The sequence below is a fragment of the Camelus ferus genome, chromosome 21 (assembly GCF_009834535.1).
Source record: "Camelus ferus isolate YT-003-E chromosome 21, BCGSAC_Cfer_1.0, whole genome shotgun sequence".
Classification (NCBI taxonomy): domain Eukaryota; kingdom Metazoa; phylum Chordata; class Mammalia; order Artiodactyla; family Camelidae; genus Camelus; species Camelus ferus.
In genome coordinates this window covers 25370095-25397990 of record NC_045716.1, presented here as the reverse complement: position 1 = coordinate 25397990, position 27896 = coordinate 25370095, and the positions used below count along the sequence as shown (strand labels likewise).

General features: G+C 48.8%; 4 protein-coding genes across 6 annotated transcripts; 2 read left to right on the top strand and 2 right to left on the bottom strand.

Annotated features, from left to right (window-relative positions):
* Window positions 1-101: 101 nt before the first annotated feature.
* LOC102523005 (histone H2A type 2-C) lies at window positions 102-624 on the top strand. The gene has a single exon (XM_006186575.2). The coding sequence runs from the start codon at window positions 221-223 to the stop codon at window positions 608-610; it is 390 nt and encodes a 129-aa protein (XP_006186637.1). The 5' UTR covers window positions 102-220; the 3' UTR covers window positions 611-624.
* A 17-nt stretch (window positions 625-641) lies between these two features.
* LOC102523259 (histone H2A type 2-B) lies at window positions 642-3207 on the bottom strand. The gene is made up of 2 exons (XM_032464384.1): window positions 2532-3207; window positions 642-2388 (listed from the first exon to the last, which is right to left on the bottom strand). Exon 2 carries the CDS (start codon window positions 1162-1164, stop codon window positions 772-774), a length of 393 nt encoding a protein of 130 aa, XP_032320275.1. The 5' UTR covers window positions 1165-2388; window positions 2532-3207; the 3' UTR covers window positions 642-771.
* A 7129-nt stretch (window positions 3208-10336) lies between these two features.
* Window positions 10337-13325, top strand: BOLA1 (bolA family member 1). 2 transcript variants are annotated; one of them, XM_006186577.3, is made up of 2 exons: window positions 10337-10442; window positions 10813-11543. In XM_006186577.3, the coding sequence occupies exon 2, from the start codon at window positions 10816-10818 to the stop codon at window positions 11227-11229; it is 414 nt and encodes a 137-aa protein (XP_006186639.2). In that variant the 5' UTR covers window positions 10337-10442; window positions 10813-10815; the 3' UTR covers window positions 11230-11543. The 2 variants fall into 2 exon arrangements, with proteins under 2 accessions (XP_006186639.2, XP_014416258.2); XM_014560772.2 differs by lacking the exon at window positions 10337-10442 and adding an exon at window positions 13151-13325 and having other exon boundaries at window positions 10451-11269.
* A 274-nt stretch (window positions 13326-13599) lies between these two features.
* SV2A (synaptic vesicle glycoprotein 2A) lies at window positions 13600-27809 on the bottom strand. Of its 2 annotated transcripts, none has more exons than XM_006186578.3 (13): window positions 27662-27809; window positions 23170-24144; window positions 21701-21881; window positions 20743-20894; window positions 20493-20626; window positions 19758-19847; window positions 19399-19509; window positions 19122-19210; window positions 18280-18444; window positions 17843-17976; window positions 16773-16979; window positions 16047-16206; window positions 13600-15624 (listed from the first exon to the last, which is right to left on the bottom strand). In XM_006186578.3, exons 2-13 carry the CDS (start codon window positions 23789-23791, stop codon window positions 15441-15443), a joined length of 2229 nt encoding a protein of 742 aa, XP_006186640.2. In that variant the 5' UTR covers window positions 23792-24144; window positions 27662-27809; the 3' UTR covers window positions 13600-15440. The 2 variants fall into 2 exon arrangements, with proteins under 2 accessions (XP_006186640.2, XP_014416348.2); XM_014560862.2 differs by lacking the exon at window positions 27662-27809 and adding an exon at window positions 24762-24823 and having other exon boundaries at window positions 15441-15624.
* Window positions 27810-27896: the final 87 nt, after the last annotated feature.

Here is a 27896-nt window from a genome sequence, read left to right as displayed (position 1 = left end):
ATTGGGCCTTGTAGAGACCTTGCGTTATCAGTAATAGCTACGTAACAACACCGACTCCTGACCTTATTGGCTGTTTCTGGAGACAATTTAGGACCAATGAAAACCTCGTTCCTGACCCCACCCCTAGGAAAGCTTATAAAGGCTCTCCAATTGCTGATCTTTCAACCCTGTTTGTTGCGAAAGTCTCTGCTTTAGGGATTTTTAGCCTTGTTTTAAAATCATGTCAGGTCGTGGAAAACAAGGAGGCAAGGCTCGCGCTAAGGCCAAGTCCCGCTCCTCTCGTGCGGGCTTGCAGTTCCCGGTGGGGCGAGTGCACCGCCTGCTGCGCAAAGGCAATTACGCGGAGCGGGTGGGGGCCGGCGCCCCAGTCTACATGGCGGCAGTTCTGGAGTACCTGACGGCGGAAATCCTGGAACTGGCGGGTAACGCGGCGCGAGACAACAAGAAGACGCGCATCATTCCTCGTCACCTACAGCTGGCCATCCGCAATGACGAGGAGCTGAACAAGCTGTTGGGTAAAGTCACCATCGCCCAGGGTGGCGTTCTGCCCAACATTCAGGCCGTTTTGTTACCAAAGAAAACTGAAAGCCACAAAGCCAAAAGCAAATAAGTCCTAACAAAGTAGACCAAAGACCAAAGGCTCTTTTTAGAGCCACCCAAGTTCTCAAAAAAAGAGCTAATGCGCTATTTCGTGATCAGCCCTTTACTTGATACTTTAGTGGCTCTTAAAAGAGCCTTTGGGGTGAGTAGGGGTGGTGTCAAGCTCCCTCGTTACTTATTCTTGCCAGGTTTGTGACTCTCCGTTTTCTTGGGCAACAAGACTGCCTGGATATTGGGCAGGACGCCGCCCTGGGCAATAGTGACACCTCCAAGTAACTTGTTGAGCTCTTCGTCATTTCTTACGGCTAGCTGCAAATGGCGAGGAATGATGCGCGTCTTCTTGTTGTCTCGAGCTGCGTTGCCCGCCAGCTCCAGAATTTCTGCGGTCAGGTACTCGAGCACGGCCGCCAGGTACACAGGCGCGCCGGCCCCCACCCGCTCGGCATAGTTGCCTTTGCGCAGCAGGCGGTGCACTCTCCCCACCGGGAACTGAAGGCCAGCGCGGGATGAGCGCGACTTGGCCTTGGCGCGAGCTTTGCCCCCCTGCTTTCCGCGTCCTGACATTACGGGTAAATATGCAGTTACAGCTGGTTTTTCAAGGAGAAGGATATGAAAAGGATAATGAGTTTGATGTGATTTATAAGAGCTACCGGGAGGGGTGAAGGGAAGTCGTTTGATTGGCTAAAAGCGGAGCCCGATCAAACAACCAATAGGAAAGCTGAAAGCAGACTCTTCGTTTGCATCTTACACTACGAGGAAATGACGGATTTTTTAAGTGCCTACCAATCGCTGGGAGCCACATTAAAGCCCCTTATTTGCATGCCAGGATTTTTAAAGAGAAGGTTTTCAAACGAAACGCTGTTCTGTTGTTTTTTTTAATTGGTAATTTTTTTTTCCAGTTTAGGGTGGTAGGTTCCCCACCCACCCACCCACCCACCAGCTTACAGCGAGGGAAATCCCAAGAAGGGCCCAAAAGGACTGCGGAGAGCCTCCAGCAGACGAGTTACTACCAGTCAAGGGTACCGGATTCTGAAAATGATTATCCCCTTGAGCCATAAATTACCCTCCAAGTCTTTCCCTTTCTGTCTACCTCAAAGCCAAACTCCATTAAAGAGTATAGTACTAAGGCCATAGGCTTTCAACGTAGTTGTTGCCCGCGGTGTGGCTTTGCCCCATCCCCACCCGCCTCCGCTCTTCGGGGTCTAGTTGGACCCAGGGCTAGATTAGACTTGTCATTCTCCTTTTGACCTCCAGGAGGCGTCCGATACTGCCTTGAAACTTGGCTTTCAAAATGTCGCCCTCCGTCTTTCCTCATTCTCCTATTCCTCTGCCTGTCCCTAAATCCGCGTGTCCACCTGGGCTGTGCCTCCCTACTGGCCCCTCCCCCACATTCCTCCATTGTTCACTTTTCCGGAAGCCTTACCCACATCCATGCTTTCAACTAACATCCAGATTCATTCCAGCTCAGACCCTTATACCCATCTACTTACTGGATACTTCAACCTGCTTGTCCCAACAACTCGACCAAACCAACCGCGAACTCATCCAAACAACCCCTACCCTTTCTTTACTCTCTTACCCTGAATTGCACCAACAATCTTCCAGATACCTAAGCCAGAAATCTACTTTTCCCTGCGTCTCAACAGCATATCCAATATTACCTTCTTAACATATCTTCACGTTTCCTCCACGATCCTCTTGTCTGCAATCATCGCTCGCTCAGACTTCAGCAGCCCCTGCAGGACCCCTTTGAGTAATAATCCTCCGCCTACCTTCCATAGATCTTTCCTGAAAGTAAAATCTCCTTAGCTTCCCATCCCTGAGAGTTCTACATCCCCACACCATTTTCACCCTTTCCTGAGTATAGAGAAAAGAAGAGACTTAAATTCTATTCCTTGAGTACTTTTCTGGTGTTCCTCTCTTATCCTCACCTTTGTTGAACGGACGTTTATTGAGTACATGCTACCCGTCAGGCAGTGTATATACGTATGATTGAGACCGATAGACACGACCAACTTCACTTCGGCAATCCGGCGCCATTTCAGGCAAGCCCGAGCTGACAACAAGCAACAACATCTACCTTCTGCCTGTGTAAAATCCTCCCCGGACCTGAGTGAGAACTACTGGCGGGAGCGTTCATCCTACATGCCCCTCTTTTGGACACGCCCTTCTCACTTTCAGCATCCCTCATTTGTCACTTTCAGTATCCCCTATTTGCATACGAACCCACCAATCAGCTCCTACCCTTGGGTATAAATACCCAAGCCTGCGCACGGAGAAGCCGATACAGTTTGGGGATTTTCCTTTGTGGATTTTTCGTGGTGGAGCAGTTTGTGCTGTTGCTGTAGTGCCTGATGCTCTCTTTCTGATTATTAACAGAGACTAATACAGAGGGGTCTGTACTGAAATGCCTGGAAGTTGAAGCAGTATCAGCTCTTTCTAGAAGTTACCCCTGATGAGAATGCAGGAGCTGATTTGTGAAATACTGAATTAATAAAAATAGTGAAGTGTTTCCTCAATAATAGGATGTAACTGAAGATGATTCTAACCCAACTGACTAACATCTCAGAAGATGCACATGTTAATAGGCATAGTCTATGTAGTGTCTAAGTGGGGCAATTACAGACTGTGCTGTTTCTCTATCACTAAGAGTATGTGCTACACACAAAGGTTTGGACTGTTAAAAGAAGTTTTCTTGGTTGTGAAAGGGTCAGATTGTTCTCATAGCCTGGGTGAAATATTTAAGATTATCCAACTCTACCTCAGGTTCTGTGTTCAATTAACTTTCCATTTCTGTTTCAAGGTTAAAAAGTATGAGATGGGAGAGCTAGTATGGGAAGGTACATCTATCACTAAAAGTTAAGTCAATTTGCATTCTGAGCTATTCATAAATTTCTTGTGTATTTTGTTACTGTCTCTTCCCAGTCGGCTCTGGAAGTTCTGATAGTGTCAACTTTTCAGTCCTACTGGGCATAGAACAAAATACAGATTGTGGGGAACCTGTGACAACCCTAGTACTCTTCGAGGACCTGCTTAAAGGGCCAGCTGACCTCCCACTCTTTTTGACCTCTGATGTCTTTTTTTACGTCTATAACAGTGACCCTATTCTGTTAGGAAGGGTGAAGGGAAAAGAGATTATACTGAACACTTGTTATGTGGTAAGCCCTATGCTAGGGGCTATCGATGAAGAAGACACATAGTTGTCCCTCAGTACCAACAGAGACTGGTTCCAGGACCCACAGTGGATACCATAATCTGAAGATGTTCAAGTCCCTTATAGAAAATGGTATAGTATTTGCATATAACCTACCCACATCCTCTCAGATACTTTAAATCGTCTCTAGATAACTTACAATACCTAATACAATGTAAATAGTTCTAAATACAATGTAAATACTATATAAATAGTTGCCAGTGCAGGGCAAATTCAAGCTTTGCTTTTTGGAACTTTCTGGAATCATTTTTCTGAATATTTTCTATCCACGGTTGGTTGAATCCTCGGATGTGAAACCCACGGATACAGAAGGCCATCTGTAATTGTTTCACAGATAAGGAAACTGAGGTTTTGGAGTTAAAGCACTTGCTGAAGGTCACACCACTACTTACAAAGACAGGATTAGAACCAAGGGCTGCCTGCCTCAAAGACTGTTCGTGATCACTTTGTGCACACTGTCCCACTAACTACATTATGGGCTTCATGAAGTCACTTAACTTGCCGAGTCTTGCTTTCTCCCTCTGTTACAGAGAAGGAGAGACTAGGAGACAAAATCTGACTTAATACTTAAGAGTCTATCCAGCTGTAAAACCTTATTAGATAAGTCCAGATAGGCCAATATCCTACAAATTACAGGCTCAATTACTATCTATTGCTCCCCAGAGCTCCTTTTCCAGCATTCCTACCAGAGCTATTAAAAAATAAAATAGAGCAGGCCATTTGGAAAAGTAGTATACCATCGCAGACAAACGGGCTGCAGCTTTTCTTCCTTAACACCTCTGGGATTTTTAACCAAAGGTAACTGAGTTCCTTTCCAGGCAATCTAGTGAAACAAACATTTAGTTTGCATTCTACATCCATTCTACTGTTCCAGTCATACTCTTCCCCCTTCCCTTTTTCTTCTGCCTCTCCCCAACTCCATCCCCAGTCCTCTCCATACTGAGCTGCACACCATTCATGAGATGAGCAAGGCCTTTCTATAGCTCCCTGCCATTGCACATACAGTTGCCTCTGTCTAGGATGCTTCAGCCTCCTCTTGACCTGCAAAATCCTCATCCTTCCAGTTTCCACCCAGATATCACCTCCTCTTTCATGAGGCCCTCCCTACTCCCACACACACACAGCCTCAATGCACCACATCTCTTTGTTCACATCCTGGTGTCAGAAGTTAACCGATCTGTCCTGTGTTTTGACCTTGGTCTCAATTCATTTCTGTGACCACCTCAAGGGAGAGACCATATCTTCTTCACCTTTGAATCAGGAGTCCTTGATTTCTTCTACCTGTCTCTTAATAGGGTAATGACATGTTCTGGCATGAGTAAGTGAAACTATACTCTTAGAGAATTAGTGTCTTCTTTTCTAAAATGTTTCTCTTTAGTCAACAAACCACTCACCAAATGCCAACTATAAACAGTAGACTGTAGTAACCAGAGTGATGGAAGATATGATAGAAGCTAATTAATTAAATAAAAATAATATACCCTACCATAATAGAGTCATGAGAATAAATGTAAAGAACCTAGTATGGAACCTGGAACCTGAGATGCCCCAATGCTGGATTAGGAAGCAGAACAGCTTAACAGTGGTTAAGAGCCCAAATTCTCTGGGTTTGTTTACCATCTGTGACCATGGGCAACTTACCTAACCTCTTAGGGTCTCTACTTCCTCATCGTAAACCAAGAGTAATAACAGTAGCTACTTCATGGACTTGTCACACTGAATTAAAAGAGTTCATAAATCTCAAACATTTACAATAGACTTGGCACCAATAAAGCTGTGTCATCTCAAAAATTCTTTGAATGAGTTTGTCATTTCAGAAATAAACATTGTGTTTATCCTATGACCTAGCAATTCCACTCCTGGATATACACCAAACAGAAATAAGTGTTTACATCCAACAAAACGCATGTACAAGAATGTAGTATATTCATATACTATAATACTACACAACAAGGAAAATGCACAAATTACTGCCACACACATGGATAAATCTCACGATGTTGAGGAAGAGACAAACACAAATGAATTCATGTGTTCTATTTATAAGAAGTTCAAAATCAGGCAAAACTAATCTATGGTGCTCAAGGGTACAGTAATGATTACCAGTGTCAGGGTAGTACTGACTTCCCTGGGAGCCTTCCAAGGTGCTAGAAATTTCTGTATCTTGATATGGGTGTATTTGTATGTAAAATTAAGCTGTATACTTAAGATTTGTACATTTCTTATGTGGAAATTATATGTCAATAAGCACAAATTAATTTTTTTAATGAACAAATACTGAAGTAATTAATCATTATGGGGAAAAGAATGAATACTTTGCTGGGCATCTTAATCGTCATGTTACAGATTAGTGTTTACTGTTTTTTTGTTTTGTTTAATTACACATGAGGCAGCCACCACCATAATCTCTCAGTGCTTAAAACCTCTAAAAGTCTTAATCTGTCCATGACACACCTTCACTAAATAGCAGATACTATGATTATGTTTTTATCAGAAACAAAGACACTAAACTTGCCCTATGGAGCCTGAAACTTACAAAGCTTTCATTTGTTTTTGCAACGGGAATAATAATGATGTCAGCCCTTCCTATACATGTATGAGTTCACTTATCCATCCAACACATTTTACTGAACACCCACAAGTATGCCAACAATGAGCTTGACATAACACATCTAGAATGTAGTGAATACATTCCCTCCGGCCAGATCTCTCTTTTCACATGATTAGTTCCCACTAGTCATTCACATCGCTGTTTATATGTCCCCTCCACAGCAAGGCCTTCTCTGACCACAGCCTCCCACCAGTCCCCCCACCCCACCCCAGTTACTGGATTAGCAAATTACAGATCCTGTAGATGCCATCTCTTTAATAGCTTTCTGGTCAATTGGCTTCTCTCCAGCCCATCTCCTGCCTCCACTCAGATTATCTTTCACCAGACTATTGCCAAAGCCTTTTCTACTCTTCTCTCTGCTTCCACTCTTCCCATTCCACTAACAGATTCTTCACACACTAGCCAGAGTGCTCTTCTAATAGAAAATCCGATTCTTTTCTCACCATGTATCTTCCCCATGGTAATTTTCACTCCCCTCACCCACTTCCCCACCTAACCCCCCACCCATGACTTCATTTCACCTTCAATAACTCTTCAGATACACTTCTCAAATGCAAAAATTAGTAGACAAAAGCTTAATGAGAAATAGAATATAAAGAAGACTCGAAAGTATCTCCTACAACTACAAATGGAAAAAGAATAATTTTACAGTGGAGAAACCTGAGAGATACCACCTGGATCAACTGATCAGAATTATCACTAGCAAAAGGACAAATCAAATTATATGCCCCCATATGGTTCAGTGAGGACTCAATATCACTTCTGCAGTATTCCTGCCAAAAATGCATATCCTAAATCTGAATCAGAGGGAAACACTAGACAAACCCAAACTGAGGGATATTCAACAAAATACACAGTCTGTACTCCTCAAAAATGTCAAAGTCATGGAAGACAAAGACCAAGGAACTATTCCAGACTAATGGAGACTACAGAGGCGTAACAGCCGAACACAGCATGTGCCCCTAGATTGGCTCCTGGCCCAGAATTTTTTTTTTCATTGTTTATAGAGGACATGAGTGGGACAGTGGGCAAATTTTGAGTGAGATCTGTAGATTATAATACTGTATCAATGTTCATTTTCAGAGTTTGACAATTATACTGTTGGTTATGTGAGAAAATGTCTTTTCTTTAGTAAATATACATTAGTAAATATATATTAGAGTTCTTCAAAGAAACAGAATAGGATGTATATGGAGAGAGAAAGAGCAAGTGAGAGAGAGAAAGTGAGACAGAGCAAGAGAGAGAGAGATTTATTATAAGGAATTGACTCACATGATAATGGAAGCTGACAAATCCCGAGATCTGCAGGGTGAGTCAGCAAGCTGGAAACCTAGGAGCGCTGATGGTGTAGTTGCAGTCCAAGCCTGAAGGCCTGAGAACCAACAGAACCAATGCTGTAGTCCCAGCCAAAGGCTAGAAGGCTGGGGACCCAGGAAGAGCCAGTGTTTCAGTTGAGTTTGAAGGCAGTAAAAAAGCCAATGTCTCAGTTCAAAGGCAATCAGACAGGAAAGAACTTTCTCTCTCTCTCAGGGAGGGTTAACCTTTTTATTCTCTTCAGGCCTTCAACTAATTGGATGAAACGGGCCACAACCAGGGAGGGCAACCAGCTTTACTCAGTCTACCAATGTAAATGTTAATCTTAACCAAAACACACTCACAGAAACCCCAGGATAATGTTTGACCAAATATCTGAGCATCCCGTGGCCTAGTCAAGTTGACACATAAAATAACCATCACAGATAGTTAGAGGTAAATGGACTTTATCTCTGAAACTTACTCTCAAACAGTTCAGGGAAAAAAATTATATATGTGAAGATTGATACATAGAAATAAAGCAAGTACAATAAAATGTTAATATATGGATAATCTGGGTATCAGGGTGAGGGATAGACAAGAATTATTTGTACTATTTTTGCAATTTCTGTAACTCTGAAAACACTTAAGAAAAAGTTAAAAATACAATTCACACATACATAGAGCCATATATCCAACTTGACATCTCTTCTTGAATATCATAAAGATACTTCAGATTTAAGTCCAAAACAGTACCGGACACCTAATCGTCCACTTCCCCATTCTTCCAAACCTGGTCCTCTTCCAGTATTCATCTTAGGGAATAAATGCAATCCATCGAGATGCAGAAACCTGATAGTTATCCTTCACACTTTCCCTCCCGTAACTGGCTCATTACCACATCCATGAATTTTACCCTCCTAATATATTATCTTGTAGCCACAATTTCTTCCCATCTCAATCTCCACCTCCACCACCACCACCTTGGTCCAAGTCACCATCATCTTTCATCTAGACTACTACAATAACCTCCCAGCTGGTCTCCCTTCTTGCACTCCTACCTCCTCTACAGTTTTCCACACTGCAGCTAGTGATCTTTGCAAAATACACATTGAAAGAGGGCTAAATGCAATACATGATCCTCCACTAGCTTTCTAAAAATAAAAAGTTATAAAGGACACTAATGAGACAACTGGGGAAATCTGAATATCAACTGTATATTAGGTACTGGTATGAATATTAAATGTCTTAGGTGTGGTAGTGGCATTGTGGTTATGCAGAAAAATGTCCTTGTCTTAGGAGGCACATGCTGAAGTATACAGTAGTGAAATGCAAAACTTTTTTTACAGCTAACTCTCAAATGATTCAGCAGAAGTGGTACATTTTATTTTTATTATACACACACATATTCAAAGATTAAAAAGCAAATCTCACAAAATATCAGTAGAGAATAAATTGGGTGCTCACTACTAACCTTGCAACTGACATTAAGCTTCTTTAATGTGATAAGGATATCGTGGTTATTTAGGAGAATATCCTTGTTCTTAGGAGATACTTATTGGAGTACCTAGGGATGAAATGTCATGCTATCTGCAACTTCCTTTCAAAAAAGTATATAAATATATTTCTAAAGCATATAGGATACATAAAGGACTTAAATATAAAAGTATATAAGTATTTAAAATATAATATGTAAAAAAATAGTGGAAGTAGAGGATATTGCTTTGTACTTTCCAACTTTTCTGCAGGTTTGAAATTTTTCAGAATTAGAAGTTGGGGGAAATACATATATGGAGAAATCTATAAAATATGAAGGATGCAAGATAAAATATAGATTGAATTGACAAGTTATCTATCATCTTGGAAAAATCTCATCCCTGCTTAAAACTTTCCCTTCCTTCCTACTGCTCCTAGGATAAAGACAAAACTGCCTAACAAGACCTACAGGGCCCAGCCTGGTTTGGCCCCTTCCTCTTCTCGCCACAGGCCTATGCACTCACCCCAGCTCCCAACACCATCATCTCTGCCCTGTCGGTTCCAACCATGCCTAACTACACCCAAAGGAACCACCAAGAGGAAAGTACTCTCCTCCTGGCCTTTGTACGAAATCTACCACACTATAAGCACTGAGAAAGGATTTTCGTCTCTTCTAAACTGTTCCCCTAAACTTTCTCTGCTCCCCAAAGTCTGGATGGCGTGCCTCCTTAGCATCCTGTTCTTAGTCCCATCACAGCACTCAGCACATAGTATTGCACCTGTCCCCTCATTTATCCATCTTCTCCAGCGTTCTGTAAACTGCCTGAGGACAGGGCCTGTCTTCCCTCCCTAGCCTCCAGAACTGGTCTGGTGCGCAATAATTATGTATTCAATAAATGAAATAGACTGTATTTTCTCTTATGTAAAATAAAGGAGTTGGGCTACATGACCTATAAGATCTATATTGGCAATAAAATGGGTAGAATAATCCCAAACCCAACTGCGCCGAACTCCCATTTTCTTCGCAATTCCTCCAATTCGGCACCTCCATCGACGTCCCGAGTCGGGCCAAGTGGAGACTACAGTTCCCGTGAGCCCTCGGGGTACCACGTGACAGATGCCGGTTTTAATCGCGTTGCGAGGACTCCATTTCCCAGCGTGCCTCCGGACGCGAGGTCTGCATTCCGCTCAGAACGTCGGGAGTTCTGGCCCTGAGGGGTAACTGCTGCAGCCAAGACTGAGTGCAAGGTAGTGAGGGCCCAGTCTGGGGTTCAGAGGGGACGTGTGGACACTGGCTCAACTAAAAGCCCGGAGCTTCACATACTCTACCTTTGCAGCCTCCAGCCTATTCCTTATGAATCCCCGTGGTAACGAACGTGCCTCGCGCGCAGGCCCTGTCTTAAACCCCGTCGCCTCTCCGCCGCCCGCGGAGGCTAGATTCCCGTCCGTCACACGGAGGGAAGGGGCGGTGCCTTGCGTCTCTCGCGTTGAGGCGGGTCCAAGCAGGAGCCGAGTGTGGACGTTCGCCGCGGGCGGGGGCTGGGGTAGCTGGGAGACTGGTGTCTCACCTAGCGCGAGGCCCTGTCCTTCACTGTTCCCGTCCTTCTCCCTGTGGTAGCCGATGCTGAGTGGGCAGCTGGTCGGACGCTTCTTCTCCATGGCCGGCCGCGTCTGTCTGTCCCGGAGCAGCGCGGGATCGGAGACCGTCGGTCCCGTTGAGGCCGCCATTCGCGCGAAGTTGGAGCAGGCCTTGAACCCCGAGGTGCTGGAGCTGCGTAACGAGAGCGGCGGCCACGCGGTCCCACCAGGCAGTGAGACCCATTTCCGCGTGGCAGTGGTGAGCTCGTGCTTTGAGGGACTGAGTCCCCTCCAAAGGCATCGGCTGGTCCACGCGGCGCTGTCGGAAGAGCTGGCTGGGCCAGTCCACGCGCTGGCCATACAAGCGCGGACCCCTGCCCAGTGGAGGGAGAACCCTCAACTGGACACGAGCCCCCCCTGCCTGGGCGGGAGCAAGAAAACTCGAGGAACTCCTTGAATCCTGAGAGAGAGGGAGAACCAGGATCCAAATGGGTTGGGTGAGAATAAACTACTGGGGCCTTCTTTCCTCTGTACAGTCTGGTATTTGTAAGGGATGAGGACCCTGGGGCCCATTCAACCGGCATATACACATACTCTGCAGACAGCAACTCATTTCACCTCATAGCTAACCCAGGGAAAGAGTAGTCTCTCCTGCTCTTGCCATGGACTATTCAGGGAAAAGTACGCAGTTATTTCGAATTAAATTGTGACTAAAGAACCACTAGACCTTATGAGTCGCAGATAATCCTGTACACTAAAAGAGAAATTATCATATGAGTTGAATTGCTGTGTTATTAGTGGCCTGTTGGATCAGTGCTACAGATGTTCTTGGGAGAAAAAAGATACTTGAAGTGTAGGGCAGTCAGGAAGGGCTTTATTCAATCAGAAAGGAGAGGAAAGCTGTTGCAGGCAGAGGGAAGAGCCCAAGCAAAGGCACAGAAGCTGGACTAGGCAGCGAGTTATTGGACAAGACAGCAGTTACAGACACATTTGAACTTCAGACTTGGGAGTGTTTGGCTTTTTAACAACATGCCCATTTCCAAAAGGATTTGCGTTTGTTCGTGAGAAAAATCTTTTTAAAAAAATCACTAAAGCAACAAAAAGATGATAACCTAGGAAATGAATATAGAAGATGGAGAAAACTTTATATAGCACTTTTTCCTTTGAGCCTTCCAAACGTCTTATTTCTGAGGGGAACTCAAGTGATATCTAAATAAGCAACTTTGCAGTGATCTCAACGTAGAGATGGAACTTTATAAAGAAAAAGCTTGATTAACACGTGTCGACCATTTCTTGCTAAAGAGTATAGACTGCATCTGGTTGGGCAGCAGGGAGTCACTGAAGAGTTTTGAGGAAAGGCATTTCAAAGAACATTTTGGGATAGATTGATCTGACCGCGATGTAGGAGATTGGAGGCACAGAGATCAACTGATGGTGAAGGTGGAACCCTGACCAAGAGGTCAGCTGTGGAAATGGAGAGGAAGGGGTTGATTTGAGAGCTCCCACTTAAAAAGTCAGAAAAGGGCTTGATTCAAACAGTAGTGAACCAGAGAGAGGGGATTAATGGTAACCTCTCGGCAGTGGTTTTCAGATTTCCTCACAAATAAGAGTTCCCAAGGGAACTTGTTTAACATGTACAGTCTAGGTCACCTCTCTTCTAAAAAAAGGATTCAGCTCCGCAAGTTGAGAATGGAATCTGGAATCTGTATTTTTAAAAGACACAAGAGGGTTTGGAGGAAAATTGATTCTGTTCTTAAGAAATATTACTCCAAGTTGTTTGTTTTCATTTTTGGAGATTTTAGATTTTTAAAAAATTATTTTGTAACATTGCAGCAAAAACTCTAAATATGAGATCTACCTTCTCAAATGTTTAAGTGCACAATATATTATCACTGACTGTAAGCACAGTGTCGTACAGCAGGTCTCTAGAGCTTACTTATCTTGCGTCACTGAAATTTTATGCCTGTTGATTGGTAGCTGCTTCTCCCCCAAGCCCGTGGCAACCAACATTCTAGTCTGAGTCTATGAATTTGACTATTTTAGATAATTAATATAAACAGAATCATCCAGTATCTGTCTTTCTGTGACTTATTTCACTTAGTGTAATGGCCTCATGATTTATACATGTTGTCACATATTGCAGAATTTCCTTCTTTTTTAAGGCTGGCAGATACTCCATTGTATGTATAAACTATCTGTTCTTTATCCATTCTTCCACTCTACATCTTAGCTATTGTGAATAATGCTACAGTGAACATGCTAATGCCTCTCCAAGATCTTGATTTTAATTCTTGCGGATAAATACCCAGAAGTGAGATTGCTGAATCATATGGTACTCCTACTTTTAATTTCTGAGGAACCTCCATATTCTTTTCCAGGGTGGCTGTACCATTCTGCCGTCCCATCAACAATGTGCAAGGGTTCCAGTTTCTCCACATTTTGCCAACACTTTTTTTTGATAATCGCTATCCTGACAAGTGTGAGGTAATATCTCATTGTGGTTTTGATTTGCACCTCCCTGATGATCAGTGACATAGAGCGTTTTTTCATATTTACCTATTGGCTGTTGTATGTCTTCTTTGGAAAAATATCTATCCAAGTCCTTAGCCCATTTTTTAATCAGGTTATTTGTTTTTTTGCTGTTGAGTTATAGAACATTATCCCAAGTTTTCAAATCTGGGAGACAGAGGGGACACTCCACCTGTAAAAGTGGAAAGGTCAGGAGAGAGAGACTGACAGGAAATCATGTTTTTCTGGCCTCCCAGGACCCTCTTAGGAGGCAGGTCAGAGTTGGATATAGGTGGAGGCAAAGAAGCAGATACAGCCATTTTGGGTTTTAAGGATTTGTTTCCTTTTTATTTTTCATCAATGTTTTCATTTCATTTTTCACATCAACATAGTTGGGTTTAGGGTTCCCCAGGAGAGTAAGGGAGATGGATGGGTCCCTCCAGGGGGGTGCAGGGAAGAGGGCTGCGTCCAGCAAGTGAAGGGTGAGGAAAGGGCACACACTCGTACACTGGGCACTGGAGGGGAAAGCAGTCCTTTGAGCACAGACACCAAAGAGTTAAACAGTCACCACCTGGTTCAGTGTTACAAAATGGGAGTGACCACAGGGAGGGGGCACCGCCAGACGCAGCATGAGGAGGGTGAATTTGGATTTTCTTTTTTTGTTGTTTTCACTTTTTTCCTTTTAAATTTTTTTTTAACATTTACAAACAGCTAAAAACTACAACACATCACAGCTACAGTGGGGGGAAAGGGGGCACCAAAGAAAGCAGCCATGTGGAGTGGGGTAGGGCAGGAGCAGCTTTACCTACAGGGGCTATCCTGTGAAGAGGGTGAGATGGGGAAGCTGAGGCTTCTGGTCCCTGCATTAGGGGCCCCTGGCTTACTGTCTGACCTCTTCCCACTTTAGAGGGGTTGCTGGGAAGGCCCCTGGTTCCTGGCCCTGCCCCTTGTGCTTTCTGATCTGCTGGTTTGACCATATGCCTAGTTTCTTTCCCTCCCCTGCTACCCTGCCTGTGAGGGGACGGGGGTGGGGGTGGGAGGGCTGCTGTGCTGTTCCTGTCTGTGCTGTAGTGGGTCAAGCCTCTCACTCCAGAGGAGGCCTGTGCTTCCTGAGAGGAGGGGAGGAGGTAACCTTGTCAGGTGTCCTCAGATTTTCCTACACTGTGGGACTCTTATCCCAGCCTGGCCTAGGGCTCCTCCCTCCCAGGCCCGGCCCAGAAACAAGATGAGAGGAGATACTGTGGGAAGCAGGGCTGTGTGTGGGTCCACTGAAATTATCCTTGGCTTGTATTTCAGGACAGTATAGTCACACCCCCGGCCCACGGCACATACACATGCATACAAAAGTGTACACACGTGTTCATGTTCACACACACACACACAGTCCTGCTGAGCTGCCTCAGAACCTAATATATAAATAAATAAGAATCAGAAAGCTAATTTCATAAAATTCAGGTTTCTTACTTGGAGCCCAAACTGAGGAAGCAGAGGCCAGGGCACTGAGATTTACTGCTGCTCCCCCAGCATCCAGCAGGTGTGAGGGGACACCGGAGGCCCCTCCGACTCTAAGAAGTTCTTTTGGTCCGTGGTCTACACAAAGCCCCAGCCCCCCATGGTCATATGCCTGTGGTTTCGCTAGGGCACAGGCAGAGGGGATGAGGGGAAGGCAGGAAGCCTGATCCATAGCCCCAGGAGCCAGGAAGCGCAGGGGCCTCTCACTAACACTGGGGGAGAAGGGTGGGGCCGAGCCTTCTCTTGTGCAAAGTGGAGGGTGGTAGGAGGTGGGGAGTAGATCTGCATCCCAACACTGGGATGGAGGCGCCTTCCCTGTAGTCCCTGCCCACGGGGTCACACACATGTGCGCGAACGCGCTCGCTCGCGCTCTCTCTCTCTCTCTCTCTCTCTCTCTCTCTCTCTCTCGCTCTCTCTCGCTCTCTCTCTCTCTCGCTCTCTCTCGCTCTCTCGCTCTCTCGCTCTCTCGCTCTCTCGCTCTCTCTCTCACACACACACACACACACATACACACACACAGCTAAGACACCAAACACGGGCGAGTGGGGAAAGAGGGCTCTGGGAGCCATGATGGCAGGGCAGGGAGGGGAAAGAAGGAGTTGTTGGTCTCACAGTGTGCCTGCCACCCCCAAAGCCCCAGAAGCTCCCTCACTGCAGCACCTGCCCCCGGGTCTCAGGCAGCTTCAGGGCCAGAGAACTACCAAGGGCAAGGGCAGCTGAGGCAAAGAGGATGGGGGCAGCCTTGGTGATTCCCACAAAGGATGTGAAGATGCTGATCCCCAGCACAGCTGCCAGCTTACACAGGGCATTCAGGAAGCCGAAGGCTGTGGTCCTGCTCAGGAGTCCCCCAGCACAGCACGCAGCAGGGACGGGCCGGCCCAGGAGGGAGACGAAGGAAGAGCAGTGGGAGGGTTGGTGGGGGAAGGGCAGGTAGGTGGGAAAGTGAAGGAAAGATGGCAGGCAGTGTCCAAGAGGGAGAGGAAGGATGGAGAGATGAGAGGTGAGGGATGCACATCAGGAAATAAGGATAAATTGGGAGGCAAGGGGAAAGGACACCAAAAAACTAGGTTAATAGTTAAGACTTCAAGGAGTGAATACAAAAGCTACCAGCTTTTAGAGGAGAAACTAAAGGGGAATGTGTACCCTTTTACCCCTGAAGATGCCTTTCCCAGTCAGCCCCCTTCCTCACCCTACTTCTGCCCTGCCCCTCTGGGCCCGAACCCTGCTGCCCTGCCGCCACCACACTCCAGCTACCTCTTGTCCGAGGGGTAGAGTTCAACAGTCAGCACGTCCAGCGAGTTCCAGGATGCAATGCTGACCCCCCCAAAAAGGCAGAGCAAAGCGATCATGGCCGACTCGCTGTTCCCAAAGGACAGGAAGAAGCAGGAGACACAGGACATGACGCTGGAGCCAGCTAGAGCCGGGGAAGGAGGAGGCAGCATGAGCCTGGCCACGGGGGAAACCATCCGCAGCCCACCCTGCCCTGTCAGCCAGCGTTGAGATGAGACTCTCCTCTTGCCAAGGTACCCCAGCCTCCCTCATAATTGTCCTTTTGTTAATAATACCCGTGCCAGCCATTTCTTCAGTGCCAGTTATGGGCCAAGCAACTCGATGCTTTACGTGCACTGATCTAATATGTAGCTTCATGAGGCAGGTACTGTCATCACCCCCATGCTGCAGGTGAGACAGCTAGGCTCATAGAGGGAAAGTAACTTGCCCAAGGTAGGCGATGGAGCTGAGATTCAAAATCCATCACCTCAAAGCCTGTGCCCTGCACTTGCTATTCCGCATACCTCCTACCCCCAGGGGAGCTTCCCTGCCAGACCCCTCGCCATCCTGCAGCCACCCCCAAGCAGAAGAGATAGAACCTTCTCTGGCTAAGCTCTTCCACAGACTAAGGTGAGAAGCCCATTGACAGCCTTCCCCTTCGCCAAACCCCTCATCAGTCCTGACGCACCACCACCCAGCCTGTCCCCTCACCGAGCATTCGGAGCCTGCCGATCTTGTCCATGAGCAGAGCAGACACAATGTTCCCAGGAAGCACAGCCAGCGTCCCCAGGAAGCTGACGAAATACACCATGTAGGCGCCTTCGCCCGTCCCTGTCACGTCTAGGGGGCAGCCCTCCTTGTTGTGCAGGAATGTGCTGTTCACCAGACGGCTGTTCACGAACTTGTACTCAAACAGGTCTGGGGGCGAGGGCCGAGACAGGCAGACAGTCATGGCCGATGTGAGAGGGAGGAGCTGCAGCCTGTGCTCAGGGCTCTGCCTTTGTGGGGTTTGGCAGGGAGGGCACTCAGGATCATTCAGGGTGCTCACTGCCAAGCATCCGACACATGACTATGGGAACTGGACTCTATGGCACAAAGTGACCGTAATCTACGGAATGAAACGGTGACTGGCTGTTTCCAAGTTTTCTCATTAGTAGTGCCTGCTTCTTTCCCATTCATACTTTTTGCCTGCTCGAGCTGACTGTAAGCAGTAGCAGTGCCATAAGTTTAGGAAAAAATACTGAGCAAAATATTAAAAATCATTAAAAGCCCCATCATTATTTTTTCCTGCAAGATGGGAAAGCTCACCCAGTCCTCCACTTAGAGGTGGGAAACCTCAGTCTGGTTTCCAAAACCATCATTTCATGCATATGCAGTTTGAGAATCACTCTTAAAGAAATGGATTAAGGCCATGGCCCCCAACCTTTCCTCTACCAAGTGACCTTTTTATTGTTTTTCTTTCTCCCAAGGACCCTGTTTTGAATGGTTTTTGCCCTCTTCAAAGGTGCATTAACATCACCACACTGAGTTGTTTCAATTCTAACCAAAGGCAAAGAAACTTGATGTTTTTGTCAGATATTTTAACTATTACAGAAAAGTTTTCAATTTCCATTAGATTTTTCGAATTATTGGCGGTAGCTCACAGGCCCCTGTACCAGCCTCAAGGCTCCGGAGAGCTCAGCTTGCAGACCCTGAGCTAGGGAATGAGGAAGGTGCCCTCCCCGCCTCTTCAGGGTCCACCCAGCCCTTCAGTCAGACAGCCACTGGCCGCCCCACCTTACCAGTGTTATAGAACACGGTGTTGATGAATGTGCAGTTGCGGAAAAAAGTGTTGCTGGACGTGACATCCTCAAAATAACACTCCTCAAATAGGGAATCCTCAAAGGACACTGACTTCAGACGCAGCCCAATGAACCTGTAAGGCCAAGATGATGAGAGATCCCCATTGTCTCCGCCAGGACCCACTCCTTCAGTGCAGTTACAGAAAGCGGCAGCACCAAGGAGAACCACAGGTCTTTGGCTCACACAGGCACCTCTCGTTTGTGTGGCCCTCTGTTGTCTATGGCAGTGTACCTTGATAAACTCTTTTTCTAGTCTACAAACAAACAAACCCACAGGTCTTTGCCCCCCAGATACCTTGTCTCCGAACTCCTAGACTCACAAAAGAGACAAGGGGTAGAAGGGACAGGAGGAGTGAAGTGTAAAGGTCCCCACATACTTGTCATTGAAGTACTGTCCCCCTCGGTGGATCTGATTCTCCAGGGTGAAGTTAAAAGTCACATGCTCTACACGCTCCCCTGGGAACACTTTGGTGCGGGCTGCATAGTCCACTGCTTGGAGATGGCGGATCATGTCAGGAAACCAGACAGTCAGGCCATAGTAGCTGAAGAGTGAAGGGCAGTGGAGTCAGACAGGGCTCAAGGATTAGAACCACATAGTCCAGGAGGGGGAATAGAGGAGTCAGTCCATGCCAGGACCTTGCCTACCTCCCAGCCTCATCTCTCACCTCACCTCATCTTTCACCAGTTGCTTGGTTCTAGGGGAACTTCAGGCTCTTCTGACCTTCCCACCATACTCTTTCTTACCTTCCAGGCATTTGCTCTTCCCTAGTCCACCCTTTAAAAGTCTCCCTAGCCCACCCTTAGCCTGTCTAACTCCTGTTCATCCTTCAGGACTTAGATCCCCTCTCCTGCCCACCCCAGACCTGGGCTGGGAAGCCCGCTCGATCATGTGCTCCCAGAGCACCTCCCCTGCTGTGACACTCATCACACTACCTTGTAGCTAGTTTTGTCTAGCTCTCTAAACAAAATTTAAACCCCATGAGGACTGGGACCACATCTGTTCCAGCCCAGCAGAGTACCTGGCACAGAATAGAAACAGTACTGTTCAGCCTGTAACGTAAGTTTGTTGGATTAATGAATGAAGTAGAGGAGCTGGTGGAGGATCAGAGGGGATCTGAACAGCACCTTCCCTCATTTTCATCCCTTTCATTTCCATTTCTTCCACCTCTCTCCCAACCCACAAACCACCACATAACACCTGCCCCACCCACCTCCTCACCTGAACGACATGGTGAACCACACGCCCATCATCATCAGAGTGATGCGTCGATATTCTGGACCGAAACAGGAGAGGAAGTTCCCCCAAACCTGGGCATAATAGAACAAAGTCAGGCAGTGGCTGACAGACAGTAGTTCTAGCACCTGCAGGTCCCAGTTCTTCAGCCCAGCCACCTCCCTTCAGTTCATGCATCACCCCCACACCCAGGCTGGAGCCCTGCCTTCCTCTCCACCTCCCCCGCTCCCTTCTCTCTCTCCACCATCCCATCCCCCATTACCTGCCCTCCTAGGCTCAAGGCTCGGACCCCCCAGCGCTGGTACCAGGTCCCTGTGTCTGACTGGATTTCAATCAACTCATCCTCCTGGTGAATTGTCTTAATGTGGGTGACCTGGGGTCAAGAGAAGGAGTGAGCGAGCAGTCACATAGTCTGTATTTTCCACCCCTTCCAAGTACCTCAGTTTCTCTTGCAGCAGCAAAATGGGAGGTTGGTGGACATGAAACCCCAAGAGATTTCATTGAGGGAGTGTGGCTGGAGTGGCCTAGGAAGTGGTGGGGATAAGGAAGGTGGGTGACTAGAGAGGGGCCAGGGTGGGGCTGGGGCTGCAGGGGCTTGGAGGACTGAGGGGGAGGACTTACTGAGAAGACTCGCTCAGGATGCCCCTTGGCTCGCATGTTGGTGTCATGAACCTGCTTCAGCACCATCCAGGCCTCATCATGCTTCCCATTCTAGAGCCACAGACACAATCCCCACATCTAGGTTAGCCCCTTCCTGACCCAGGGTTGGGGACCCCCTCCCTCCAAACTGGCTTCTGGAGTCACAGGACCCAAAAAGGCTCCTCCCACAACCCCTGACGTATGGACACATCCATCATCCACTCTGAAAGAGCCCCAGTGGGAGTACAGCAAGATATCATCAGACTTGGGGGAGTCCAGGGTCCTAACCCAGGTCCTAGGCATCCCCTGTTACAACGGAAAGAGAAAACAGAAAACAGGAAATGACGATGGTGGGCAAGTATGTAGTCGGGGAAGGGGCAGCATCCTAACCCTGCTGGACCAAGATAAAGTTGGAGGGGGAAAGAGTACGCAGCAGGATCTTCTCTTGAACTGTAAAGTCAGGGCGAGGGCCAGGGCCAGGACCCCTGCCCGCAAATCCCTAAGCCACCCATGGCTGAGCAGATACCCTGGTTTCTCCACCCATGGAACTCCTCTGGAGGTACATTCCAAAACAAAGGAAGCAAGATAAAGTCCCCCAGAGCATGGACCCTGTGAGGAAGGAAGGCAGCCACAAAGGACCAAACCAGACCCACAGTGGGTGTTTGAACACAGGAGCCTCTGCTGCCCTACCCGCAGCCCAGCCCCATCCCCATTCACCTCCAGGAAGAAACGGGGGCTCTCAGGCTGTGTGGTCAGAGCCCCAATGGCAAACACAGAAGGAAAGGCGCAGACGAGGACAAAGACCCTCCAGCTGTGGAACTGGTAAGCGGACCCCATCTGAAAGCTCCACCCTGGCAGGGACAGAGGCACAGAATCAGCAGAGAGGCCAGAGGATGGAAGGTCCTACCACTGGCAGCACAGGAGAGGAGGGAGAGAGTCTGGGGTGCGCTCCCAGGGGGCTGCTCACCGTAGTGCGGGATGATGGCCCAGGCCATAGCAGCTGCGTACACTCCACCGATCATCCAAAACATGCAGAGCCAGCTCAAGTGCTCCCCGCGTTTCTCCTGGGCCAGGAACTCCGAGAAATAGGAGAAGACAATGGGGATGGACCCTCCAATCCTGGAGGGCATTGGAAGAAGTCCGTGTTGGAAACTGGCCGTATTCCTGGCCCCCTGCCCCAGTGCTCTGAATCCCCAAGTCCCTTCCATCTTACAAACCTTTTAAAGAGACTCCTCACACATACCCTGTGGGCTCCCTCATCACAGCCATAAGCACCCATCCTTGGGACTCTGGGAAACAAGCAGGCAGGTCTCGGGGAAAGGGAAGAAATGAACATGAATCTTGAAGATGACTGCAGAGCGGAAAGGGAGGGGCGATAATTCTAGAAAAGAGGGGAAATCCCCAAAGGAAAAAGAACCGAGGAGTCTAAGGGCATGTGTGTGGGAGCAGGCCAGAAAAGAGCTTGGGGACAATGCAGAGAATGCACCCAGGTGGCTGAGGAAGTGTAGGAGTTGCGCAGGCCGAGGCTTCAAAGTTCCGGCAGATGTGGGTACCAGCAAGGTCTGTTACTGAATGCAGGAGATGTGTCGACTCTGGGAAGGGGATAACTCAAGGCTCCACAGGTGCCCAGGGGTGAGTCTGAGACCCACTAGGCCTCTTCATGGAGTCAGGTTCAGAATGGAACTAGCGGATGGGGTGGAGGACTCTGCAGTGAACCAGACATGGAATAGCATTCTGCACAGGCAGCAGACAGGTCCTGGACAGGGAGAAGCTGGCCTGAAGACAGTGGGAGAAAGGAATTCATTCATTCAGCTCATACATACTTCAGGTCCATCTGGTGTGCCTGGCACTGTGCTGGACTCTAGAGACACAACAGTGACAAGACACAGTCCTGCCCTCCAGGGGCTTGGGAGGTGGACACTCACCCAACTCCAGAAAGGAGGCGGCAGAAGAGGAAAGTGCCATAACCCTGGACAAAGGATGAGAAGAAGGCGAAGACGCTGTTGACTGAGAGTGAGATGAGCAGACACTGTCTTCGACCCAGCCGATCAGCCAGACCTCCCCAGAGGAAGGCTCCCACCATCATGCCCAGGTAGACAATGAGGCCTGGAATGAGGAAAGCAGAGGCAGAAGGGATATAAGCAGACACACTTCAATTCTCCCACCCCCTGAACAGTAAATGAGCTGAAATTGCAGCAGAATGGATGGAGTTGCTGAAGGGCTTCCAGGAGCTAAGTCTACCCAGAGATGAGAGCAAGTGAGAGAACTGCGTGAGCAAAGATGTCTGTGCAGGCCGGGGGGTCAAGGCAGGGATGCAGATATTGGAGACCCCCAGAATTCTTTCTCTCCCTCTCATTCCCTCTTGCTCGCTCTCAGTTCTCACTCTTGCTGTCACACACACATGAACACATAAACACACACACATACAAGACACCCCCATATCTGGCTTACATGGAATGAGGAATGGATCTGCCTCGATTCCCAGACCCTCCCAGGGTCCCCTCGACCCTCCCTGCCATGATGCCCTCAAAGCAGCAGGAGGTGTCTCTCATGTTCCCTGGGAAAGAGGCACCATTCCTTCAATCCTCCCAGGAAATCCCACACACAAAATCCATCCTTTACTCCTTTCAGGTCCAATACTTCTGGTCCTAAAACTCTCCTGTCTCTTACTTCCTTCGTAAAATCAGACGTGGAATTGATCTTAAAAGTCATCTACTACAAACTCCGCCCTTTACCCATGCCAAAGCCAAGCCCCAGGGAGAGGGCAACTGCCCTGAGATCTTACAGCAACTTGGTGGCAGGACAAGACCAGGTATCTTTCCGAGTGAATCTAGGGGCTTTCCTCCCTCCAGGTCCCCATCAGCAAGGGTCATGAGAGACCACCTGCTGACCCCTGAGCACTCCCACGGCTGACCAAGAGCAAGTGTGTCCAGTTTCTCTGGCTGAAGACCCAGGATCCTTCCCCTCCCACCCCCCACCACCTCAAACTGACCCTTCTCATTTAAACCAGAGTTTGAATACTGACTTCTTGTTCCCCCCCAAAAAAGAAAGGAATCAGGATAACAGGAGGGAAGGCTCTGAAGAAACATTAAATGGGGGCCCGTCCCACCATGGCCACCTCCTGCAGAACTAAGCAGACCACCAGTCAACCACTGGCTCAAACCCCAGCTGCCCGCCCTCAGGCCCCTCTTGCACAAGCAGCCTCGCTATGACCCAACCACCAGAGGAGGCTGTGTTCTGGGGAGAGTATGCAGAGGAACCTTGAGCCCTCTAGGGACATCCTGGAAGCAGGGTCCTTAGGAGCTCAGTAGTGAGGACAGGAGCAACTCTCTGGAACAGGAGTGTTTCCACAGTTTGGGGCGGGACAGGGCTGGAGTGCCCCCCAATGTCTTACCCAGCATGCCTTTGTTGGAGTCAGACAGGCACATGTCCTTCTCAGCACTGGGCAGCACGAAGCCCACCACGAAGACCTCGACGCCATCAGCCATCAGCGCCAGACCAAGCACGAAATAGAGTGTCCACTGGAAGCGGCCATGGCCACACTCCCGCAGGATGGCTTCGTACTGCTGGGCTAGTTCTTCCCGCTCTTTCCGCCGCTGTGCCTCTCCTCGTCCCCCAGGGGGGCCTTCCCCATCACCCAAGCCGCCCCTCCCTCCTGCCAGGGGTGCCCCGTCTGCCATCCGCTCGCCTTTGCCCCCAGACTCTGCCCGAGGGATGCCCTGATATTCCCCTTCGTAGATCTCATCATCCTCATCATGGCCCTCGGTGGCATCACTAGATGCGCCACCTTCCTCCTCATCCTGAGCCCCTTCCCCGCGGTAATAGCCGTCAGCAGCGGCGGGGAAGTCATCATCATCCTCCTCCTCCTCAAAGCGGGAGTAGGATCTCCGGGAATATTCGTCCTGGACTCTGTCCAGGCCCTTCACCACCTTCTTGGCTGCATGCTTTTTGACTTCCTTGGCAATGTCTTTGGCCCCACGGATGAAAGCCGCCCGGTCTCTGAAGCCCTCTTCCATGATGGGGCTTTGGGAATGCTTCACAGGAGCTTCCCAACTCCTTATTCAGAGTTTGTGCAAGGACTCGTGGAGTCAGAAAGACCTCTTCTCCCAGTTACTTAGATGAAATGTGTTCGAGTATCTCTGGGCACAGAATAGGAGGAAACAGGACCTGGCCTAATAGACCAGTGTCTAGGGGAGGAAAGGCGGGAGAGGCGCTCTGGCCCACAGCCAGCTCAGTTGGGTGCATTGGGAAGGGAGAGGGGGAGCGGGGGAACAGGAAAGGGAGGGGAAGCCAGGTTGGGGAGGCTAAGCTGGGGAGCCAGGGTAACTCAGAAAAGGCTGCTACTTCTCTTCCAGGAGATTCTGGAGATCTAGAAAGAAAGAAAAATATAATAATAAGAGGGAGAAAAAGGAGGTTGTGAGGGCTAAGACACTGAAGAGGGCCAATATAGAGTTCCTGCCAACCCAGAGTCCCACCTGGCCACGTTGTATAGAGATGGTCTCTTTGCCTCAGGCTGGCACACAGTAAAAAGGGATGACTATCTGGGCCAACTGTGGGCCATTCAAGTGTACAAGCCCCCTTACTTTGACCTTGGAGACTAGACCCATGTGATTTGCTCCAGAGTCATGGTCACCTGCCCAGAGCCCTTTTCCTAACCTCTTGCCCCACATCAAGATCAGACCCTTTGCTCTACCACCAATCTGCGAAGCACAGAAGAGGAAACAAACTAGGACTCCCTGCTCGTCTGGTCTGGGTTCCTTACTGTGGGTGGAGCTTGAGGAGAATGTACAGAAGGCACTGAGTCCTCCAACCTGTTGCCTTCAGTCCACTGATGGCTTTGAAGGTGGGGCTTCCACAGTCCTTCCCTCAGGTTCCATGTTTATAGGCCTCACAGACAGAGGTCTTCTCCTAACATAGCTCAGCAGGTGAAAACGCAGCTTCCAGAGTCAAACAGACTGGAGCCTGACTTCCTGCTTCAGCACTTACCAGCTAAGTGACCATAGGCACCTCCAAGATTCAGTTTCCTCTTATCTAAGAAGAGGAAAGTAAGGATTAAATGACAAACTGCATATAAACTCCTTACCATAGTACCCGGCACATAAAAATTGATAAATATTGGTTATTACTCTTTGTGGTGGTAATAATGTAATGAGATGCCCAGTACTTCACAAGATCCCAGAACAAAAGCCACCTGTGGATGCCCTTTAAGGTGAGCAGCAGAAAGGGACACTGGCAAGGAGAAAGCTGGGTCTGTGCAGAACACATGACAGTTATACAACCTAAGTTGAAATCCCAGCTCTGCCACTTACTTACTAACTGATCTGGGCAGCGTACTTCTCTAAACCTCAGAGTTCTTATATTTAAATTGGGAATAATAATCTCTATTCTCTGAGTTGATGTGAGAATTCAGTCTCACAAAAGATATTCTATTAGTTTCCTTCCTTCCTATTAGATTGAAAAATGTGAAAGCAGCAGCAAGCAGTGAAGGGCAAGCAGGGTGGGGGTCATACTTAGATGCTGTCATATCCTCCCAAAACAGTCCCAAGACCCCTCTGTGTTCAAACTAATTCCAGCAGCTGGACCCACACTGTCTTCCTACAGACAAACAATATTTAAGGCTCACAAAAAGGGAGGTCTGGAACCTGAGACCACAGGGAAGAGGGCAGATCAAAGTCTAAGAAAGAAGTGATGACTGGTTTTTGCCACCTTCCTTCAGGACAGCGTGAGTGGGCCCTCTTCACTAGTGGGGGTGGGAACGGCAGTGACTGATCAGGCTCATATATTTCCAACATGGGGGTCTCAGGTCTATAGTTGCACCTCATTTCTCCATGGCCTCCCTTCCTAACCCCCCTTAATCCCCCTGCTCCTCCTCCAGGAGTCAAGGAAAAGGGAGTCCACAAATACCGCATTGCGTAGGAGGCTGATGTAGAATGAAGGGGGCCTTGGGCCTCCCCGCAGGGAGGTATAGGAGAACCCCCTCTTCCTTCATAGAAGCAGAGGAAGCAGGACTAGATTCTGATCAGAGATCATTCCCCTAAAAATATCCGGTCTCCTTCTGCTCCCACCCATCCAGGGCCTTCATTAAATGCACACGCGCGCGCGCGCGCGCGCGCACACGTACACACACCCCATCCCACCCCACCCCACCCCTGGCAGAAGGGGATGAGTAATGCTATGTGGTTCAAAAAGAAGCACTGGCAAGTAGAGCCCTACCCCGCCCTCAGGTCAAATGTGAGCAGTGGACCACAATGACCAGAACCAGTGACCCCTATGTCACCTTCTTTTCTTTGTGGTTCAGGGCCCAAAGCATCCCCCATGTAAGAGAAGGGACTGTGGAATCCCCTTACTGCATGCAATTTGCTTTCCTCTCCTTTCTTTCCCAACTAGGCTCTCCCCCAAACCCTGAAGGAGGCAGATGGACCCACCAGGAGCCATGCCCTGTGTTTGTTAACACTCTTCACCCCTGAGAGGTCCGGGAAGGGTACGAAGGCCCTCAGAGCCACAGCAGGATATGATGGCTCAACAGCCAGCTCCCGCAGGGCCAACAAGCCCAGGAGGTCAGGAGGGAGAGAAAAAAGACAAATTCTTTCAGCTCATGAGGAAGTAGTGCTATTTTTAGCCCCAAAAGCAGCACAGGGTGGCTAAGCCTGCGGGAGAGAGACAGCACTTGGAGAGGTGGAGGTTAAAGGAGACAAGATGCAGGGTTACAGGGCCCTTTAAGGTTGGCTGGCTTCACCTGACCGGAAAATGTGCCCAGGAGATTTTCTGCGGAGGATGGGGGAAGGGGGGAGACTGAGCAAATGCTTCCTTTCAGGACAATTCACTCAGCCCTGGGTAAGAGGGGAGTCTAGAAGCACCCCCATCAAAGCCTGTGACTTTGGGAGCCACCAGGTTCACTAACCCACCCTAGCACAGGTGACAAGGTCATTAAGAAGCAATCACTTATCAAAACATCCACGGAGGGGGAGGTGCTGGGGCACCATTTCCCATTACAGCTGGGTGACTGAGCCTCGGTCCCCACCCCAGGACAGTCAGGGCTGCACCTCTCCTCCCTGTACCCTCCCCTAGGGTTAGGAGGATGGAGCACCCACAGTTCTGAGGAAAAAGACCAAGTTGTCAGCCGAGAACGCGCAAGGAGAAATACAGAGAGACAGGACGCCGGCAGAAACCACGACACGCACAGGCATAGAGACCGCTCCCCGCCAGCGTTTACCGCGACCCCCACCCCATCCCGCCCCTGCTACGGTCTAAGGCACGAGCCCCTAGAACTGACTGAACCCATTCCCTGAGAGCCTCCCCTCACCTTGGATTCTGCTGCTGGACAAGTGCCCACCATCACTCAGCACCCCCTCCCCCCTGCTCCGGAGCAACTGCCTCCAGCCCCCGCCATCCTGCCCCCAAGCCTGGCCGTTTATCAGTTCTTGGTACCCAGCATTTCCGTTCTTCCGTCTCTTCCCTCCCTCCTTCACCTGCCCTTCCTCCACTCCCCCCTCCCAACTCAAGTCCAGGCGCACAGAGGCAGCATCCATTCTCTGGCCCCAGCCAAGGTCATTTATCATTCACGGGGTGGGGGGGCGCGGCAAGGTGAGGAGGGCATTGGAGTTTGAGGGAATCTTACAAGCCCCCCACCCAGTTAATATCTGAGGAAGATAGTTGGGACTTGGTTAATGCAGAGAAAAACGCCATATATATATATGTATATACATAGTCTGATAAGCACAACGACTGAAATAAATGTCCATTCAAACCACCACCAATCCCCTCACCCCTAAAGAGGGGTGGTCATCCTCCCCACAAGCAAAGCATCGGAGGATAAAATGGCTGCAAGGCAAGGATGCTTCTGCCCAGGGCGGGGCGGAGGTGAGACACTTAGAGAGGGGTCTTACCTGGGCTGGGTCCCCCCGGTAAGGGAGTCCCGGGTGAGGGCGGGGGTCCCGGCCGTGGGGCTGGCGGCAGCGGCGACTGCTCGGGTACCAGGGGAAGCGGCACTGCAGACCTGACCCCCCCACTTCCACGCTCCGGCCCCGCCTCCGCCCTCCCCCCCCCGCACCCCCCCACCGCCACTGAGCATCGGGAGAGACCATTATTGGGGGTGGCAGAAGAAAAGAGGATGGGAAGGGA